The 22,206-nt window shown below is 43.5% G+C and overlaps 1 protein-coding gene across 1 annotated transcript; it reads right to left on the bottom strand.

Annotated features, from left to right (window-relative positions):
* Positions 1–17,570: 17,570 nt before the first annotated feature.
* Positions 17,571–21,687, bottom strand: il17c (interleukin 17c). The gene is made up of 3 exons (XM_073070501.1): positions 21,482–21,687; positions 20,574–20,851; positions 17,571–20,310 (listed from the first exon to the last, which is right to left on the bottom strand). The coding sequence occupies exons 1-3, from the start codon at positions 21,530–21,532 to the stop codon at positions 20,070–20,072; spliced, it is 570 nt and encodes a 189-aa protein (XP_072926602.1). The 5' UTR covers positions 21,533–21,687; the 3' UTR covers positions 17,571–20,069.
* Between the last annotated feature and the right edge of the window lie 519 nt (positions 21,688–22,206).

Raw genomic sequence — 22,206 nt, forward strand, 5'->3', positions numbered from 1 at the left:
CTGCAAGCTTTGAAAACCTATTTCATTATCCACAATGCCACCTACCTTAGTATCATCTGCATACTTATTAATCTAATTTACCACTCCATCATCCAGATCATTAATGTATATGACAAAGAACACTGGACCCAGTACAGATCCCTGAGGCACACCACTAGTCACCGGCCTCCAACCTGACAAACAGTTATCCATCACTACTCTCTGGCATCTCCCATCCAGCCATTGTTGAATCCATTTTACTACCTTAATATTAATACCTAATGATTGAACCTTCCTAACTAACCTTCTGTGTGGAACCTTGTCAAAGGGCTTACTGAAGTCCATATAGACAACATCCACTCCTATACCCTCGTCAACTTTCCTAGTAACCTCTTCAAAAAATGCAATAAGATTTGTCAAACATGACCTTCCACACACAAATCCATGTTGACTGTTTCTAATCAGACCCTGTCTATCCAGATAATTATATATACCATCTTGAAGAATACTTTCCATTAATTTACCCACCACTGACGTCAGACTGACAGGCCGATAATTGCTAGGTTTACTCTGAGAACCTTTTTTAAACAATGGAACCACATGAGCAATATGCCAATCCTCCGGCACCATCCCCGTTTCTAATGACATTTGAAATATTTCTATCAGAGCCCCTGCTATTTTCACACTAACTTCCCTCAAGGTCCTAGGGAACATCCTGTCAGGATCCGGAGAGTTATCCACTTTTATATTCCTTAAATGTGCCAGTACTTCCTCCTCTTTAATTGTCATAGTTTCCATGACTTCCCTACTTGTTTCCCTTACCTTACACAATTCAATATCCTTCTCCCTAGTGAATACCAAAGAAAAGAAATTGTTCAAAATCTCCCCCATCTCTTTTGGCTCCACACATAGCTGTCCACTCTGATTCTCTGAGGGACCAATTTTATCCCTCACTATCCTTTTGCTATTAATATAACTGTAGAAACCCTTCAGATTTATTTTCACCTTACTTGCCAAAGCAACCTCAAAATTTCTTTTAGCTTTTCTAATTTCTTTCTTAAGATTCTTCTTACATTCTTTATTTATATTCCTCGAGCACCTCATTTACTCCATGCTGCCTACATTTATTGTAGATATCTCTCTTTTTCCTAACCAATTTTCCAATATCCCTTGAAAACCATGGCTCTCTCAAACTCTTAACCTTTCCTTTCAACTTAACAGGAACATAAAGATTCTGTACCCTCAAAATTTCACCTTTAAATGATCTCCATTTCCCTATTACATCCTTCCCATAAAATAAATTGTCCCAATCCATTCCTTCTAAATCCTTTCGCATCTCCTCAAAGTTAGCCTTTCTCCAATCAAAAATCTCAACCCTGGGTCCCGTCCTATCCTTCTCCATAATTATATTGAAACTAATGGCATTGTGATCACTGGACCCGAAGTGCTCCCCTACACATACCTCCGTCACCTGACCTATTTCATTCCCTAACAGAAGATCCAACACTGCCCCTTCTCTAGTTGGTACCTTTATGTATTGCTGCAAAAAACTATCCTGCACACATTTTACAAACTCCAAACCATCCATCCCTTTTACAGTATGGGCTTCCCAGTCTATGTGTGGAAAATTAAAATCTCCCACAATCACAACCCTGTGCTTACTACAAATATCTGCTATCTCCTTGTAAATTTGCTCCTCCAATTTTCGCTCCCCATTATGTGGTCTATAATACACCCCTATAAGTGTTACTACACCTTTCCCATTCCTCAATTCCACCCAAATAGCCTCCCTAGATGAGCCCTCTAATCTATCCTGCCAGAGCACTGCTATAATATTTTCTCTGACAAGCAACGTAACACCTCCCCCACCTGTCCCTCCAATTCTATCACACCTGAAGCAACAAAGTCCAGGAATATTCAGTTGCCAATCACACCCCTCCTGCAACCATGTTTCACTAATGGCTACAACATCATATTTCCAGGTATCAATCCATGCTCTAAGCTCACCCACCTTTCTTACAATGCTCCTAGCATTAAAATAGATGCATTTAAGAAATTCTCCACCTCTTCCTCTCTGTTTATCCCTAACAGTACAAATTCATTGCAATATTGCATTTTATTTGTTTATTACTGTTTTTTGAACAAATCTTTTTTCTTTTGATATATTTTCATAAATAATCCTTTTTCTTCTCGTATTTTTATTTTTTCTGTTTAGAAAATTGATAGACTTAACTTCAGTAAATTTTTTTCTTAGAAATGTTTCTTTGCAAACACTTAGTTTTGGATTTTTTAAGTTCTTTTGAAGGTTATGTAGTCTAGGTTGGAACTCATTCTGCACTGATCTTTTCTTCTCTTGGAGCTTTGCCAGTATGATGTTGGGGACTGGGCTGTTTTTTCTCTTTTTCCTTTTTATCAGCTGTTTGGTTATCCTCGCCTCATCTATTGCATGTTTAAGTATTTTTGAATTTTAAAGTTTGGATTCTTTGTATATTCCAGTGGTTTATATGTTTAACCTCTATTTTAAACATATTTAAATGGTACACAATATTATTTTTCTTAGTTTAAATGTGAAAGGTTTAAACCACCCTGTGAAATGCAATAAGGTTTTTACCTACATTAAGAAATTGAAAGCCTCAAGTATTTTTTTTACAAGAAACACGTGTTCACAGATCTGACTGTGGATTTTTGTTCAAACGTTGCAGTGGTCTAACTTTTTATTCTTCCTTTCAAGCCAAGGCCAGAGGTACTTTGATTTTGATTGACAATTCAACATGATGTAATGTCTGACCCCAATAGGTGGTTCGTTATAGTCTCAGGGAAATTAGATAACAAACTAAGGGTTTTGCCAATCTCTATGCTCTGAATATTGATGATCCCGGCATTTTTGAATGTATTTTTTCTTTTTTACCAGACTTAAATTTGTACTCTTTACTCTTGGGAGGTGATTTTAGTTGCTGCCTTGACCCTGTTTAAGACTGTTCATCTTCAAAACGATTGAATATTAGTAGATCTGCCTCCTATATCCAATCTTTTCTAATGAAATGTGACATTATTGATATTTGGTGTTTTTTTACACCCAACAAGTAGAGAATATTCCTTTTTTTCTCATGTTCATCATACCTATTCCAGGATTGATTCTTTTTTTGTCGATACTCATTTGATACCATATTATGTTTGATCCTGTGAATATAAAGAAATTGCTGTTTCAGATCATGCACCCATCTTTTTATCTTTAAATCTTCCTGATATTTCTCAATCAAACAGTTTTTGGCATTTTAATCCAATTTTACTATAGGAGAAGGGTTTTAAAAATGTTTTAGAGAGTCAAGTTACTTTTTTCTTTGAAGAGAATACGCTAGATGGCACTTCTAGCCTTACTATTTGGGATGCTTGCAAGGCTTATATTAAAGGCCAATTATTTCCTATACAACAAGTATTAAGAAAAAAGCTAATAAGGAGCGAACTGATTTAGCCAATCAGCTGAAACATTTAGATCAAAAATATACTTCTGATCTGGATCCCGTATTATATAAAAGACGTGTTTAAGTTAAAACTAAATATGATCTGCTCTTAACTCACCCTATTGAAACTCAACTTTTAAAAGATAAAAGTCATTTTTATGTTCATGGTGATAAAACTGGCAAACGTTTAGCTAATCAACTTAAAACTTTAATAGTTAAATGTCAAATTAAGGAAATCTCCAAAGCAAGTAGTGATATAACTTCTGATCAATTAGAAATAAACAATACTTTTTGAGAAGTTTTACTCTAAACTGTGTAGCTCCGATTCCACTAAAGCCAATTTTGCTAGCAATAATTTTCTAGATTGTTTAAATGTTCCCTCATTTTCTGAGGTTAATCAAAAATGGTTAGATCAACCTTTCTTCTAAGGAAATTACCTGGGTTGTCCATTCTCTGAATTCGGGGAAGGCTCCCAGTTCTGATGGATTTTCTGGAGAGTTTTATAAGACTTTTGCTCCTTTGCTTATTCCTCATTTACTTTCTGTCCTTTCTGACTCTTTTCAATTAGGCAGGTTACCACAATCTTTTTATGATGCCTTTATTTCACTTATTCTCAAAAATAATAAAGATCCAACTGATTGCTCTTCCTACAGACCTATTTCTTTACTTAATGTTGATGCTAAAATTTTATCTAAACTTTTGGCCCATAGGATGGAAAACATTCTGCCTTCTATTATCTCTGATGACCAGACCGGATTTATTAAAAATCGTTAGTCTCATTTTAACATTCGTCACTTACTGAATGTTATTTACTCTCCCTCTAAAGAAACTTCGGAATGTGTGATTTCTTTAGATGCTGAGCAACCTTTTGACCCGGTTGAATGGAATTATTTATTTAAAGTATTAGAAAAATTTAACTTTGGGTCCAATTTTATTCAATGGATTAAATTACTTTATTTATCTCTCACTGCGCAGGTTCTTACTAACTCTCAGAGTTCTAAACCATTTAGTCTCCAACATGGAACCAGACAAGGATGTCCTTTGAGCTCTTTGCTTTTTGATTTGGCTTTAGAGCCTTTAGCCATCGCGTTTCGTGAATCCGTTGACATCTTGGGGTATCACTCATAAGTTGTCGCTTTATGCTGATGACCTTTTGCTCTACGTCTCTAATGTGGAGTCCTCTCTACCCTCAGTACTTTCTTTACTTTCTGAATTTAGTCAGTTCTCAGGATATAAACTTAATCTTCATAAGGATAAACTTTTTCTTTTGAATAATTTAATATCATTCAACTCTGATCTTCCTTTTAAAATTGTGTTACGTACCCCGTAACTGGGTAACAGACCAGCAGAAAAGGACTGATATGTTGGAGTCTGGTGGTACTGTAACTAAAGGTGTTTATTAGTAAACTAAACAATACAGTATAAAAAAAAGCCAATATACATATAAAACAGGTTAGCAATAATAAACATAGAAGTGTAGGAATAATAATCAATAATAAGAAACAAACTCTATCAATGTCTAGGGGTAAATGAATTGTCATAGAAGAATATAAAGTTCAGTTCAGTTCAGGGTGAGGTAGTTGGTTCTTGTGTTGCAATGTTGGAGAGAGAGAGCGAGCGAGAGTTGAGCAGCTGCAGCCAGCAAACCTTCCGTCGTCTTCTTGTTCCGTTGTACCATTGTGGTCATTCGGTTATGACCCCTCCGTTCTCAGCTAGACCGTTCTTCCATGGTGGACTCGTCACTCTGGCGTGAGTGGACACACACACAAGTCTCCACCGGCCCTGCCGTCACACTGTGAGCTTTATGACCAATCTCCTGATTCAGTCCTCGAAGCCCCCACCTTCCTGTGGGTGCACAACACTCTTTCAGTGTCCACTGGTGTGTCTGAGGGGTGTCTCCCCAGACCCGTCTTTTATCCACATGGACGGGGTATCAGCTATCCATCAACTCCACATGTCTATGTCCATCAAACTAGGCCACTCCTGCTGTCTCCTCAGGAATGTTAACGAGCAAAAAAAGTCCTTGTAGCGAAAGGTAAAAATCAGTGAAGAGCCATAATACATAAATCAACTGTCTCTCTCTCTTATCTGTAGCAGATGTCTGTACCTCTGTTCTTCATCTCTCTCTCTCTCTCTCTCATTGGCAGCATAGTTCCCAGGGGATGGGGGGGTTAACTCTGGACCCTATTTCCATCAGGTCTGTTCAGCACTCATAACAGCCCCATCCTTCAAGGAATTTTCACCAGGGTGAAAATTAACTAGTAAGGCACATTACAGAGTCTAATATAATACAGAAGTGGTCATTAACTACAAGAGTAACACAGACATACTTTCAAATTAACACCTGGATAAACAATCAGCAATTACATTGTCAGTCCCCTTTACATGTTGTATTTTAATATCAAATTCTTGTAATATCAGACTCCAACTTAATAACCACCTATTTTTCTTCTTCATGCTAGTCAAAAATACCAAGGGGTTATGATCAGTGTAAACTATCAATGGTCTCTGTTCCAAACAAATGTAGACCTCAAAATGCTGTAATGCCAGGATAAGTGCCAGTAATTCTTTTTCTACAGTGGAATTAATTCTTAGCTTAGGTGTATATTACAAAGTGTGAACCAATACGTGTATGATTATAATGTAGTACATTACAGAAGTTTGTGCAAATACTAATCTATTTTCACTTTTAAACTTAACATTCAGTCAATCAACCAGATCTTGTCTTTATTATTCACATGCTTTGTCTAAAAAAGTCAAATTCCCGCAAAACCCGATCCTGTTATTCAAAGTGGCATTTGGTCAACCCTTACCTCTTTTCCACTTAACTCTCATGTGGTTAGCGTGCTCACCAGTGTGGAATAGGCCTTCACAGACTCCCTGCACAGGAGCTAGCTTATCACCAATGTTTTCCAAACTAAGCCCATTTGCTGAACTTCCACACCACTCATTAATTTCAAGCAGGTCATTAATTTTATCTTCAGGATCTTTAATTCTATTAGTTTCCAGTTTAACATCTGCAGGTGATCCCTCTTGGTCAAAACAACACTTCAAGTTCTGCCTCTCCAAATCATATACTTGAACAACATCAAGTTGTTTACCCTTAAATTTCAAAACAAACTGTAATTGAACAAACCATTGTTTAGTTAACGGTCCCTTCCCTTTGATCAACAGTTCTGAAACCAAACCCAACTTTAAATTTCCCTTATTCAAAAGTTTAGGAACAATAGTTTTCCCTTTTCCTTCAATAATATTCACATCACCAGCTTTCATCTCATCATTAACTTTTAACACAAGTGACTGAGAATTCTCACTTTCCACTGGTGCCAAGGTTAACCCTTTCTTCACTGAACCAAGTCCATCTGACCCAAATGGACTGCATTCCTTTTCAACTAAGTCAGACCCCGCAGACTTTTCCTGAGCTTCAACACTAGGATCAGTACCCTGTGCATCCACAGGTGCTTTCTCAACCTGCACACAGACCAACGGGTCACCTGCCTCTCCTAGGCTTTCAATATCAGTCCCCCTTACAAATTCCAAGTTCCCCTGATCCTCCCAGGTACTCTCTGGGCAACTCCCCTCCAGAGTAAACTCAACCTTGCGGGTTAAAATAACCTCGTCTGCTAACCCAGCAGACTCCTTCAAGGTAGTGGCATCCTTTACCTCTCGGAATGCCCTTACATCATCCGGAACACACTTAAATTCTTCAACTACAACCAGCTCTTTCAAGCTACGTAAATCACCAGTGTCCAACACTGGACCTTCCAGCTGCCACATCTGTTTCTCATCTTTACTCTGTGCCTCCATAAATTCCTTCCTCATTCCAAAATGTTCACCTAGGGGTAGCTTATGGGCCAGGTTCAAAATTTTGTTCCTTGACAACACTAAATCTGCTTTGTCTCCCTTACTTTCCTTAGCTCCACTATTCTCCTTTTTACCACCCTCTAACCTCTCCTGGTACAGGGCTGGTAAAAACGTCTCAGCCAAATCAATGCTGGACTCATTTAAACTGGTTCCTGTCTCAGCCGCCTTTCTAGACATGCTGCGAGTTATTGCGCATGCGAGATAAATCTTGGGATCTATGGGTGGGTCCTCGGCACTTACAGGCATGCTTGTCAGCTTCACTGCTGAATACACATCACCACCTGCAAGATCATTACCGAGTAGGACGTCCACACCGTCCATCGGTAGTTCGGACCGCACCCCTATCTCGACTGGTCCAGATACCAGGTCACATTCCAGAAAGATCTTGTGCAAAGGTACAGCCTCAGTTCCTTTTCCGATACCTTTTATCACATTTACCTCCCCAGTCTCAGTCTCAGCACCGAAGTCTAACACCTTCCTTAGGATCAATGACTGACCAGCCCCAGTATCTCTCCAGATCCGCACTGGAACTGTGGTTTCTCCCTCCTTCACAGATACCATCCCTTCCGAAATAAACCTCTCACGCCCCTCTTGGGCTCTATCTAACCTCGCCCTCCTCATCAATCTGCTGACCGGCTCAATGCAACCAGTCGGAGTTGTCATCTTTCCTTTTTCTGTCTCCTTCTTCGGAGCAAAGCGCTTAGATGCTATGTGACCAGCATTCCCACAATTATAACACGTAAATCTGGGAAACTTCCTTCCAGCCAGCTTTTCCCCCTCCCTTCCTTTCCCGGTAGTTCCCAGCTTATTCTCTTACTTAGCCGGTGGGCTTTCTCTATCATCCCTACTACCCCTCTGGTAGCTCTTATTTGGGGGAAACTTTATCTTATGGGTTAAGGCATATTCATCTGCTAGCTTGGCAGATTCTGATATGGACTTATTCTTCTTCTCGTTCAGGTATGTCCGGATATTATCCGAAACACAGCCTTTAAATTCTTCGATCAGAATCAACTCTCTTAGGCAGTAGAAATCCTCCTCCACCCCTTCTGCAGCGCACCAGCAGTCAAAGTACACACACTTCTTGTATGCAAACTCTGTGAACGTCTGATTCCACTGTTTCCTTAAGTCCCTGAACTTTTATCTATACGCTTCGGGTACCAGCTCATAGGCCCGAAGGATAGCCTGTTTTACTTCCTCATAATCCTCTGCAACCTCCACAGACAAGGCCGCATATGCTCGTTGAGCCTTCCCTTTAAGTACACTTTGTAAAAACACCACCCACTTATCTCTAGGCCACTTCTGGTTCACGGCCACTTTTTCAAAATGCAAGAAGTACCGACCAATGTCCGCCTCCTCGAACGGAGGTACCAACCTAATCTCCTGACTAACATTAAACTTTTCCCCACGGTCTGCCCCGCTATCCACGCGTTGCCATTTCTCCCTCTCAAACTGTCGCTGTTTTTCTGCCTCCTCCGCCTCCAACGTAATTCTCTCCAGCCGCATCTCTTCTAGACGTAACTGGACCTCCCCTTTCCCGATAGGAAAGTGTTCTAACACCTCCGGCTTGAATATCTTCCTCGCGACATCATGTTCAGCTATTTTACATTGTATCTCAGCCTTCGTCATCCCTTTCTTAACCTCCTTGAGTTCCAAGGTCTCCACCATATCCCACAACTCAGACTTTTTAGCCTTCTGTAAACCCACAGGGTCCGGACTTAACAGAAACTCGTCAACATCCATTTCTGCCGTCTGCCTCTCTGGTATCTCACACAACCAGAACAGATTAAGGGAATTCCACCCTGATTCACTGCCCACCCCCCTAATCTGGTAATCATATCCTAGAAACGAGGCCCCAATTTGTTACGTACCCCGTAACTGGGTAGCAGACCAGCAGAAAAGGACTGATACGTTGGAGTCTGGTGGTACTGTAACTAAAGGTGTTTATTAGTAAACTAAACAATACAGTATCACAAATGCAAATATACATATATAACAGGTTAGCAATAATAAACATAGAAGTGTAGGAATAATAATCAATAATAAGAAACAAACTCTATCAATGTCTAGGGGTAAATGAATTGTCATAGAAGAATATAAAGTTCAGTTCAGTTCAGGGTGAGGTAGTTGGTTCTTGTGTTGCAATGTTGGAGAGAGAGAGCGAGCGAGAGTTGAGCAGCTGCAGGCAAACCTTCCGTCGTCTTCTTGTTCCGTTGTACCATTGTGGTCATTCGGTTATGACCCCTCCGTTCTCAGCTATACCGTTCTTCCATGGTGGACTCGTCACTCTGGCATGAGTGGACACACAAGTCCCCACCGGCCCTGCTGTAACACTGTGAGCTTTACTGACCGATCTCCTGATTCGGTCCTCGAAGCCCCCACCTTCCTGTGGGTGCACAACGCTCTTTCAGTGTCCACTGGTGTGTCTGAGGGGTGTCTCCCCAGACCCATCTTTTATCCCCATGGACGGGGTATCAGCTATCCATCAACTCCACATGTCTATGTCCATCAAACTAGGCCACTCCTGCTGTCTCCTCAGGAATGTTAACGAGCAAAGAAACGTCCTTGCAGCGAAAGGTAAATAATCAGTGAAGAGCCAAAATACATAAATCAACTGTCTCTCTCTCTTATCTGTAGCAGATGTCTGTACCTCTGTTCTTCATCTCTCTCTCTCTCTCTCTCTCTCATTAGCAGCATAGTTCCCGGGGTGGGGGTGGGGGTTAACTCTGGACCCCATTTCCATCAGGTCTGTTCAGCACTCAAAACAATTGTAAGAAATCAATTTACTTATTTGGGTATAACAACTACTAGGAATTATAAATCTCTTTTTAAAGAAAACTTCATCACTCTTTTGGAGAATGTTAAGAAGGTAATATCAAACTGGTCTCCCCAATATGTTGCCTAAATTTTTATATTTATTTCAAGCCCTACCTGTTTTTATTCCTAATTTTTTTGACTCAATAGATTGGATTATATCTTCTTATTTATGGAAGAATAAAACCCCCCGATTAAAGAAAGTTCATCTTCAGAAAACTAAAAAAAAATGGGGGATTAGCCCTACCCAATTTTAGGTTTTACTATTGGGCACGCAATATACGCTATCTTTCATTTTGGTTAAATTATATTAATCGTGAAGACCGTGTGGTCTGGGTTTCCACAGAAGTTAATCCTGTTAATAAATTTTCTATTATTTCTCTTCTTGGTTCTTCAATTCCTCTATCCTTAAGTAACTTAACTGATAATTATGTAGTTAAACATTCTCTGAAAATTTAGAAAACTCTTTGGGTTATTTGGTTTTTCACTCTCTAGTCCCATTTTTTCTAATTTTTTAAAAACTTTCTTTGACTGATGTAGTTTTTAAAGAGTGGAATAGACCAGGTATTAAATGTTTTCAGGATCTGTTTGTTGGAGATAGTCTTTCCTCATTTGATCAACCATCTATTAAATATAATCTTCGTAAAGCTCACTTTTTTTGATACTTACAAATTAGAGACTTCTTGCGTTCTCAACTTCACACATTTCCTAAATGTCCAGATAAGAATCTAATTGATACAATTTTTACTCTGAAACCTTTTCATAATGGATCTATTTCTAATATTTATAGTATGTTGTTGGCAATGAGAAACATTCCATTAGATAAAATTAAAAACCTCTGGGAACAAGACCTACAGATTTCAATTGATGAGCATACTTGGAATGAAAATTTTAAACTTGTTCACACCTCTTCGTTAAGTGTGTGTCTCTTTCTTTTACTATTTAAAGTGGTTCATAGAGCCTATATGACTAAAGATAAGCTCCCTCATTTTTACTCAGATTGTTCTCCATACTGTAATAGGTGTAATGTCGAAGAGGCTTCTCTAATTCATATGTTTTGGTCCTGCCCATGGCTTGGTAAATTTAGGAAAGAAGTATTTCAAACTTTCTCGAAGTTTTTTTAAAGTAAACTTTAAACCCAAACCTCTGACTGCCTTGTCTGACATTGTTGGAGGAAATGATTTTACTCTTAAGCCAAATGATTTGCATATTTTGGCTTTTATTTCTCTTTTGGCCAGAAAAGTTTTGTTCCTTAAATGGAAAGATACAGCTCCGTCTACTCATGCCCATTGGTTGGTTGATGTTATGTCATGTTTAAATCTAGAGAAGATTTGGTGTTCTATTTCTATACCTAGACAAGATTTTTTCACTTTATGGGGACCTTTTTAGAACTACTTTCACAATCTTCGACTTATTCAGCAATGATGATGGCCATTATATGGCTGAATTTACGACTATGTTCAGGATTTTCTTTTCTTTTAACCAAACAGTTGTTTCTTTTCTCTTTTTCTTTTTTTCTTGTTATGAGGTTTTGATTTTGTTTTAGATTAGAATAAAATATACCTTTTCAATATTACATTTAATTTACTATATACAAATATGGGACATTTCAACTTTTTTTCTGTTTTCATAATATCATAATGTATTTGTATTCATCTATGCAAGTAATCAATAAAAATATTGAAAAAGAAAGAAAGAAAGAAATTACTAGGCTTACCCATAGCCCTCTATTTTTTAAAACTCCATGTACCTATCCAAAAGTCTCTTAAAAGATCCTATCGTATCTGCCTCCACTACCATTACCAGCAGCCCATTCCACGCACTCACCAATCTCTGCGTAAAAAAACTTACCCCTGATGTCTCCTCTGTATCTACTCCCCAGCACCTTAAACCTGTGTCTTCTTGTGGCAACCACTTCAGCCCTGGGAAAAAACCTCTGACTATCCACATGATCAATGCCTCTCATCATCTTGTACACCTCTATCAGGTCACCTCTCATCCTCCGTTGCTCCAAGGAAAAAAGGACGAGTTCACTCAACCTGTTTTCATAAGGCATGCTCCCCAATCCAGGCAACATCCTTGTAAATCTCCTCTGCACCCTTTCTATGGCTTCCACATCCTTCCTGCAGTGAGGCGACCAGAACTGAGCACAGTACTCCAAGTGGGGTCTGACCAGGGTCCTATATAGCTGCAACATTACCTCTCGGCTCCTAAATTCAATTCCACAATTAATGAAGGCCAATACACCATATGCCTTCTTAACCACAAAGTCAACCTACGCAGCTGCTTTGAGTGTCCTATGGACTTGGACCCCAAGATCCCTCTGATCCTCCACACTGCCAAGAATTTTACCATTAATGCTATATTCTGCCATCATATTTGAACTACCAAAATGAACCACCTCACACATATCTGGGCTGTCACTGGATATGGCGAGCTTCTTTTTAAACTTTTCCCGCTCTACTGGCTGACGTCACGCGCCTGCGCATTCTTGCTTCTCTTTTACCCTGAGTAGTAAAACTACCTTCACTCCGGAAATCCTTAGCTGTTCACCTGCAGCCGTCTTGCTCCGATTTTGTCTCTTATAATCTTATACACCTCCATTAGATCTCCCCTCAGACTGCGCCCCTCCAGATAAGACTGCCCAAGTTTGTCCAGCCTCTCCATGGGGATAGTAACAACATTTTAAAGATATTTAGATAGGAAAGGTTTGGAGGAATGTTGGTTGGCATGAACGAGTGGGGTCAAAGAGCTGGCTTGGAGATGCATGTCTCTATTGCAGCCCATCACAGGCAAACCCCTCCTTTCCACCTTTGAGGACAATGGGCGAAGCTCCAGCGACTGGTGTTCAATTCCACCATTATCTGTACGCTCTCCTCCTGACCCACTGGGTTTCTTCCGGATGCTCCGGTTTCCTCCGACATTCCAAAGACGGACGGGATAGTAGGCTAATCGGTCACATGGAGGTAACTGGGCCTGTTACCGTGCTGGATCTCCCAATGACAAATATCCGGGCCATCCTCTTTTCTCGCTGCAGCCATCAGGAGCCTCATCACCCGCACCACCACGTTCAGCAACAGTCAATGGTCAGGCTCTGGAATCGGCGCGGACAGCTGAGGTGACTCACTTTCAATAACTCTTTACAACCCGTGTTCTTGGTTTTCTTTTTCATATCCTCGGTATTGTTTTTATTTTCACACTCTGTCTTTCTGTGCATTGCTCCTCAAATATTCATCTATAGTTTTGATGTAGATGACCGCAGTGAGTGGTTTTCATTTGCGGCTGTGGTCAGCCCACAGTTACCAGGGGCGGTGCGACTATGGAAACACACTAGACTGCGGATGCAGGAAGTTCCGGGTTAGAAGTAAGTTTATTTTCAAAAATACAATACATACACATAAACAAAGTCATGCAGCATGAAGCAAGCTATTTGGCCCTACTCATTTATGCCGGCCAACACAAGTGTCATTTGCCAACATTCCTCCAAACCTTTCCTATCTCAAGGTCATTTAAATGTTGTTCTATCCCCATCGAGAGGCTGTAAAAACTTGGGTTGTTTTATCTGAAGGGGCGGAATCTGAGAGAGGTGTGTACCCCTCCGCTTCGGCCAGCGTGCGTTTGTCTGCGGGAAGATGGCCTCTGGGCCTGCCAAACTGAGAAGTCTTGTTTGTGCAGAGGCTGCGTGATGCATTGCGCAAATCTGCACCGCAAAGTATCAGACAACACACCATATGCAATTAAACAATTGAATTTTATAAATCTTAATCCGACTATAGGGTTAGTAAAGAAAATAAAAAGCCAATTTTAATGAAACTGTCTCATGTGCATGTTGGAGCTCACAGATTCGTCCATTCTTTCCCCATCGACATTCTGCGATCGTCGCTGACCTTCGGACCCTCGCCCCGAGTCCACTCCATCCACCAGTCCACCAACTCTTTCCATTTGCGTCTCTCACCGACAAAAGACCGCGAAATCCCTGCTCGCAGACCCACCAGAGAGAATAACATCCCGCTCATTGGACAGCGCACATTCCAAAGCCTCCAACATCTCTAGTCATAAGCCAAACATTGCTGCTACACAGAAACCATTACCTTAGCAGTGAAACCTTACAGCACGCTACAGGTGTATAAGATTATGAGAGACAGAGTGGGCAGACAGTATTGTGATGAGCATTTGGTACATAATGACAGACGAGGAAGCTCGTTAAACTCAACAACCATTTTATTGTGATAAACATGAAACAGACCAGGCGCCATGACCCGGAGATTGATCCCAGCCGGTCTCTCATGCAGATGGGGGAGGTGGCCATCACACTCCCCAGTTACAGTAATGTGACCTACAAATACACATGCGAATAATTGTACAACCCAAGCTAAAATGTAACATAGAAACATAGAAAACCTACAGCACAATACAGGCCCTTTGGCCCACAATACTGCACCAAACATGTACTTACTTTAGAAATTACCCAGGGTTACCCATAGTCCTCTATTTTTCTAAATTCCATGTACCTGTCCAGGAGCCTCTTAAAAGACCGTATCGTCTCCGCCTCCACCGCCATCACCAGCAGCCCATTCCACACACTCACCCCTCTCTGCATAAAAAACTTACCCCTGACATCTCTTCTGTACCTACTTCCAAGCACCTTAAAACTGTGCCCCCTCATGTTACCCATTTCAGCCCTGGGAAAAAGCCTCTGACTATCCACACTATCAGTGCCTCTCATCTTGTACACCTCTATCAGGTCACCTCTCATCCTCGTCACTCCAAGGAGAAAAGGCCGAGTTCACTCAACCTGTTTTCATTATGCATGCTCCCCAATCCAGGCAACATCCTTGTAAATCTCCTCTGCAACCTTCCTATGGCTTCCACATCCTTCCTGTAGTGAGGCAACCAGAACTGAGAACAGTACTCCAAGTGGGGTCTAACCAGGGTCCTATATAGCTGCAACATTACCTCTCGGCTCTTAAACTCAGTCTCACGGTTGATAAAGGCAATAAATTCCCACATAATTTCTCAAAAGAATTTTAACACAAGAACAATAATCAGTGCTGGTCATTAGAAATACAGGGGTGGGTTGTCAAGCGCGCCCCCCCCCCCCGGAGCGTCACACTGCCCCCACCTGAGGGGTCAGCCGTTCTCAGTCACGCTAGGTGCTGCCGTCTGGAGCGCTGGGCTGGGGTCCTCTCCAGGGGAGGCCCTATTTGTGCGAGGCAAGAGGCAAGGCACCCAGAGAGCAACTTCCTTCCTTCAGCCTCATGGGGTTAGTGGTGAACAAGGGCAGACACGGTCCCGGTGCAGCACGCCTGCCTTCCCCAGAGGCAACCGCACCCGATAAACCACATCGGAGATGCGGTCGAGCACCTCTCCCGGCTCCTTGCAGTGACCGGAGCCAGCTGGACCAGGGAGGAACACGGACAGTGTCAAGCTACAGTGTAGCTTGTAGCCAAACCCAGTGAAACAATAAATGAACTGGAATTTCCCACCATCATTCCAAAAAAGCATTTAACACAAGCATAATAAACAGGGCTGATCATTAGAAATGCAGGGGCGTTCTTTCGACAGCACCTCCGCCCCGCCCGCGAAGCGTCACGGTATATTTATTTTAGGGTTGAATATCTAATACCTCAGGTCTTTTAAATGTTGTTACTATCCCCACCGTGAGGCTGGACAAACTTGGGCAGTTTTATCTGGAGGGGTGGAGTCTGAGGGGAGATCTGATGGAGGTTTATAAGAGACAGACTGGTCAGACAGTATCTTTTTGCCCCCAGGGCTGAAATACCTAATATTTAAGGTGAGAGGGGGTAATTTTAAAGGAAATGTGAAGGGCAATTTTTTTTGCATGGGTACTTGAGGCTTTCAATTTCATAATGTAGGTAAAAACCTTATTGCGTTTCACAGGGTGGTTTAAACCTTTCACATTTAAACTAAGAAAATTAATATTGTGTACCATTTAAATATGTTTAAAACAGAGGTTAAACATATAAACCACTGGAATATACAAAGAATTCAAACCTTAAAATTCAAAATACTTAAGCATGCAATAGATGAGGCGAGGATAACCAAACAGCTGATAAAAAGGAAAAAGAGAAAAAAACAGCCCAGTCCTGCCCTCCCCCCTCCCAAAGAAAAAAAATCGCCCAAGAGAGGACAAAGGCTAATCTTCTGATAAATCCCATCCCCAACATCATACTGGCAAAGCTCCAAGAGAAGAAAAGATTAGTGCAGAATGTGTTCCAACCTAGACTACATAACCTTCAAAAGAACTTTAAACATCCAAAATATAGTGTTTGCAAAGAAACATTTCTAAGAAAAAAAATTACCGAAGTTAACTCTATTAATTTTCTAAACAGAAAAAATAAAAATACGAGAAGAAAAAGGATTATTTATGAAAATATATCAGAAGAAAAACAGAATTTTTCAAAAAAACAGTAATAAACAAATGAACTGTAAAATTGCAACGAATTGATCAGCCAAACAGAGGGACCAAGGTTATATGAAGCAGAAATAAACGGTTAAACTTCTGGAGTGGACAGACTAAATAATATTCAAAAGAGCTAAAAAAAAAGTTGAAAATATCAGGTTGAAAGAAAAATTAACTCAACATGTTGAAAAAATACGATAAGAACAGAAACTAATTATGAGAGTATACGAGAATAGAGGAGAGAATTGTTCAAAAGAAAAACGTACAAAACCGTTAGACTACAAAATTCCAATGACAAAGAATCGATCAAACTAAGGAAGCATAGTTTATGGTACAGTAGTAAACAATTAATCTTCTGGACTTGATTAGGCCTGAAGTTCAACTCTTTGAGTGATTATGCATAAAGTTTGAAGTTAATAACATCAGTTAATAACTGATCGGGGTGATTGATAAGTTCTTGGCCTGAGGTAGAAGGAGATGAGTTATTAACTTCAAACTTTCTGCATAATCACTCGAAGAATTGTCCTGCATGTGCATGTAACGGGAGCTGTATAACTCATCTCCTTCTACCTTAGGCCACGAACGTATCAATCACCCATTTGAGGACACTTTCTGCAGGTCCAGGTCCAAGATCCGTATGCTCCACGACCGCAGGACTATGTATGTAAATGTAGGAGGGGACTATGTAGAAAAATAAATGTGCTAGGTTTTCTAAAATTGTCTCCTCTTACCTTAGGCCACGAAGTTATCAATCACCCCGGTATGTTTCTATGTTGGCATGACTGGACAGTCAGTATCTTTTATCCCCCAGAGCTGAACTACCTAATAGTTAAGGTGAGAGGGGGTAATTTCAAAGGAGATGTGAGGGGCATTTTTTTTACACACGGGTGCCTGGAATGTGTTGTCTGGGGTGATGGTAGAGTCGGAACGTTAGGGACTTTAAGAGCCGTTTGGTAAGGCACATGAACGTGTGCGCAATGTGCTGTACTGTTCTACGTTTCTGTAGGTGCAGCCAACACAAGATCAGGAGATTAAAATTAGACCTCAACTTTATTTTCATGTAACAAAAAGGCAGAAAGTTATAACAAATTACATTCAGAATCTGAGCAAACATATTGCGTCAGTGCACGAGAAAGAAATATTCCGCTGAATATTTCTGCAGAGGCCTGAGCCGGCTAGCCGACCCGCTGAGAATTTCCAGCACTTCCTGGTTTATTTCAGAACTTCAGCATCTGCAGTTAGTTGCTTTTCGTCCTCTCGGGAAGAATTCCGTTCACATTCGCCTGTAACTGAACTAAAGTCACGCACGTTGTTCTACATTACAGTCGCAGTCGTACAGTACAAAATGGGAGGCTTCGGCCCAAAATATCCATGCTAGCTGTGCTTATGGCACAGCTAGCCATAATGCCAGGCCTGGTTACCTGGCTGTCCAAAAGCTTCTTTAAGGCAGTGACCAGAGTATCAGAGTCCAACACTTTCTCTGGCAGTGAGTTCCTGATATCAAGCGCCCCCTCGTGTCACCCAAATCCGTCGAAACCCCCGCGCTCTCATCTTAAGTTGCAGGTGAACCGTGGAGAGCGTTCTAACTGGTTGCACCACTGTCTGGTATGGAGAGGACACTGCAGAGGATCAGAAACAACATGCAGAAAGTTGTAAACTCAGTCAGCTCCATCATGGGCACCAGCCTCCCCAGAATCGAGGACACCTTCAAAAGGCGATCGCTCAAAACAAAACGGCATCCATCATTAAGGATGTCTATGGATCCTTAAAGATGTCCCAGGACACGCCCATTCCTCATTCCTACCATCAGCCAAGAGGTACAGGAGCCTGAAGACCCACATTTAACGTTTCAGGAACAGCTTCTCCCTTCCACCACCAGAGTCTGAGTGGACAATGAACACATTGATATTACCTCACTATCTTTCTCTCTTTTTGCAGGACTTACTTAATGGATTTTAAATATATTGTCATTTATAGCTTTTATTATTATATACTGCGATGTACAATTGCCCCAAAACAACAAATTTCACAAGTGTCACTGGCAAACCCATATAAAAGCTGGTTTTTTTGCGCCCACCACGGGAAAAGGATGCTGACGATTTACCTTAACTGTGCCCCTTCGCTTAAACACACCCTACTCAGCCTCCTTAACTCCAGGGTAAACAAGTCCAGCCTGTTCAATCTCTCCATATTATGAACGTCCTCCAGCATGTCTTCTGCACCCTCCCCGACGGAACTACATCGTCCCTGTGGTGTGGTGCCCGTCTGCGGTCTACCCAGTGCTTAGTGAAGTTCGAAGAACCTTTAACACAACTTCCTGCCTCCGATCACCGAGAAATTCAGGACACAGTTTGTCAGCTCGCCTCGGACTCCGTGCGATTCAACCTTTCTGATCAGTCAATTATGCGGGACCTTGTCAATATTTTTATTAAAATCCTGTTAGGCGACCTTTATATATCTATAAATAGAATCTGAATATATAATTTATATAAATAAATCTTAATTATCTCGTTAAATATATAAAAACGCGTTAGGGAGGCAGGAATCTCCTCCCCCCCCCACACACACACACAAAGTAATTCGCTGGTCTGGAGTTGGACCCCAGGGCTGCGATGTTCCCTGTTTGGTATTGGATATCCCCAAGCCGCGATTCACCCTGTTACTCCTGCCCCTCTCCATGTCCCTGCTAAGGGGTGAGAGGCACCAGGGGTTGTGGCGGTGGGTAGGGTTCTCCCGCTCTAAAGCAAGGTCCGACCTCCTCCTCGCCGGGAACGTGTAACAGGGAGACAGAACGGCCACATTTCTGCAGCACCGGCTACATCCCTGTCTGGAAACACCCTGAATTCCAGGGCCATGGATGGAATATCCCAATATCTGATATTGGTCACAGTCAGTAATACCGCCACCCTCACGGATTAAGCCCCGAGACTAGTCTCGGCTCAATACTTTAATGTAAAGTATAACAACGGGAATAAAGTCACAGACAGACACAGAAAGTCCTCGGGCCGTGGCCGCACCTCGTGCAGAACAGGACGCGAATCAAACGAGACGACAGCAGCGCCTCGACGGGCCGAGGGTCTGTGTGACGGTACTATGATCATAAATATAAATTGTCCGTTGGGACACAAACATTTTGCTCGGTTACAGAGAGAAGGTGGAGTAAGTTAACGCGAATAAAACTCGGCAATAAACACGTGAAATAACGCGCAGTCACACAATGACTACAGGATGCCAATACACAGGTATTCAGCACAGGACGGTCCCGTCATGCAGAACAACCGCAGCCACGCCACGCCACTCCCCCTGTACAAACTCGCCCCACCCCAGGGCACACAATCCAGCCAACATCCCGGATAAGGCTTGGTGTACAGCACAGCCACGGTGGGTCGAGCGGCCGGGGACTGACTCGGGAGGTGGTTGCTCTGCGCGGTGGACCCGGGACCTGTCGAGCAGAAGACCTGCGCTAAACTGCGGCCGGCCGGCGGTGTCAGGCCCCTGAAGAAGCCGGCCGAGTAAGCCGCCGGACGGGGCTAGTGGCTCCGGGGCAGGACGCAGGTGCAGCCCACCGGCACTTGAATGTACTTCAGCTCAAAGCTGTAGCGATCGTCTCGCCCCGCGCACGCTTGCCTCTGCAGAACCAACATGCTCTGTTTGAGCAGCACCGAGTTCAGAGCCAGCGTTTCCTCGCCGCTCTCGGCGTCGATGCAGCCGTCACATAGGCAGCGAGCGAAGGCCAGCTTCGAGGGGTAGCGGTTCTCGTCGTAGTCAATTCTGGAATTGAAAACGGGCGGATATCAATGAGGGGGCCGATTGCTCCCGTGACACAGCCCATCGGAGCCGCAACCGTCCCAACCCGTATCCAATACGCAGCGCCAATTACAGCCGATCGCACCCCCCCCCTTCATCTCTCACACCGTCCGATCCTCCTTCACCCCCACCACTGACTCTTGCCCAGTGCCCAACCCCTATCCCAGTCGGTTCCCCCCAACACCAGTCCCCATGTCCGCACCCACGGTGACCCTCAGAGCCCGTACCTGTACTCCCAGGGGGAGATGGAACGGTGTCTGATTTTGGGGTTGTGAATTGACTGGTGCCCCATCTTGGGGCAATGTCCCTGCCGCATCTGCTGCCGCTCCAGCTGTTCCACGAGGTTGACAGAGAGCAAGTGTCCCGCGTTGGCCCTGCGCAGCAGTTTCTGCAACACTTTGCCCGGGATATCCAGCTCCTCAGCGGCGAAACACTGATTGCGACCCTCTCGTCTCGGCCGGCCCGTCTGTCCGAGACTCACCCACATGGATACGATCATGAGAAGCTGGGGAAGGCGGAGGGAGGGGAACAGGAGGCATGAGGAGGCTGCAGCGATGACCTGACCTCAAGCAATCCCCGTTCAATTGCCCCTCACCTGCCGCAATCCGCATTGCGCTGTCCCCGAGCTCCGGCAATCAGCTTCCTGCTGCCCTTAAACTCGGCCACTGCTCATCCTACTGCCCCTGAACTCCGGCAATCCGCACCCTGCCGTCCCTGAACATCGGCCAATCCCCGTCCCGCTGCCCCTGAACTCCGACCAATCCCCATCCCGCTGACCCTGAGCTTGGCCAATGCCCATTCCGTCATGTAACCTCATCTTTGTGCCTCTTATTCTCCCCTCCATCCACTCTTTCACTCTTCTCCCTCTCCGTCTGTTTACCTTTACCGCTGCTCTCCTCCCTCCATCACCGCTCCCTCTCCCATCCCGTCTCCCTCCACCCCTCCATCCCCGCTCCCTCCATCGCGCTCCTTCTCCGATCCCCTCTATCCCTACTCCCTCTCACTCCACCCCTCCATCCCCGCTCCCTCTCCCTCCACCCCTTCTTCTTCGCGCATCCACTTCTTCATCTCTTCTGCCTCTTCCGTCTGCTCCCGCCCCCCACCCCGGCTTGCGGACCCCGGGGACCTCTCTCACCTGCACGGCCCACATCGCCCCCTGGTTTCCGAGCCGCTCTCCTCGCTGCATCCGCCGATCCGATCTCCCCAGCTTCGCCGCGCATCGCGTTTTATAGCCGGAGAGCCTGGAAATCCCGAGGAGAAAAATCCTCGCTGCTTCCGCGTTGTTGGACCGCCCGAAAAACCCAGAACTGAGGAGAGAGCGAGGGATTCCTGACCCGTCACAGGTCCGTTCCCGAGGGAGGGGAGGGCGGGGAGCGGGGAGCCGCTGTCCTACCCAGTGACAACAGTTGTACCACGGTGGGTGGGGGGCTGAAGTTACACTACAATGGCTGGGGGAGGGGGCAGGAGTTATCCTGCAGTGGCTGGGGACGGGAGGTATAGTGCAGTGAGTGGGGGGAGGGGGCAGGAGTTATCCTGCAGTGGCTGGGGACAGGAGATATAGTGCAGTGAGTGGGGGCGGGCAGGTTATACTACGGTGGGTGCAGGGCTGAAGTTATACAACAGTGCGTGGGAGAGAGGCAGGAATTATAACACTGTGGGTAGGGATAGGAGTTATAATACAGTGGGTGGGGGCAGGAGTTATAGTACAGTGGGTGGGGGGCAGGAGCTATTCTGCAGTGCGTGGGGTGGTGCTTGGGAGTTATACTGCAGTGGGTGGGGCTGAGTGAGCAAGGTTACACGTTATATCAGAGGGATAGGAAGGTAGGCAGAGGGGGTGGTGTGGCTCTGCTGGTAAAGAAT

The sequence above is a fragment of the Hemitrygon akajei genome, chromosome 17, assembly GCF_048418815.1.
Source record: "Hemitrygon akajei chromosome 17, sHemAka1.3, whole genome shotgun sequence".
NCBI classification, from domain to species: Eukaryota; Metazoa; Chordata; class Chondrichthyes; order Myliobatiformes; family Dasyatidae; genus Hemitrygon; species Hemitrygon akajei.

What these genes read in the sequence shown, in the direction of transcription:
- il17c (XM_073070501.1), bottom strand. Translation starts at nt 21,532, where the DNA reads ATGCAGCGAGGAGAGCGGCTCGGAAACCAGGGGGCGATGTGGGCCGTG. An exon ending in GGGCGATGTGGGCCGTGCAG is followed by an intron (nt 20,852 to 21,481) that starts GTGAGAGAGGTC and finishes CGCCTTCCCCAG; the next exon opens with CTTCTCATGATCGTATCCAT. An exon ending in ATCTCCCCCTGGGAGTACAG is followed by an intron (nt 20,311 to 20,573) that starts GTACGGGCTCTG and finishes TTTCAATTCCAG; the next exon opens with AATTGACTACGACGAGAACC.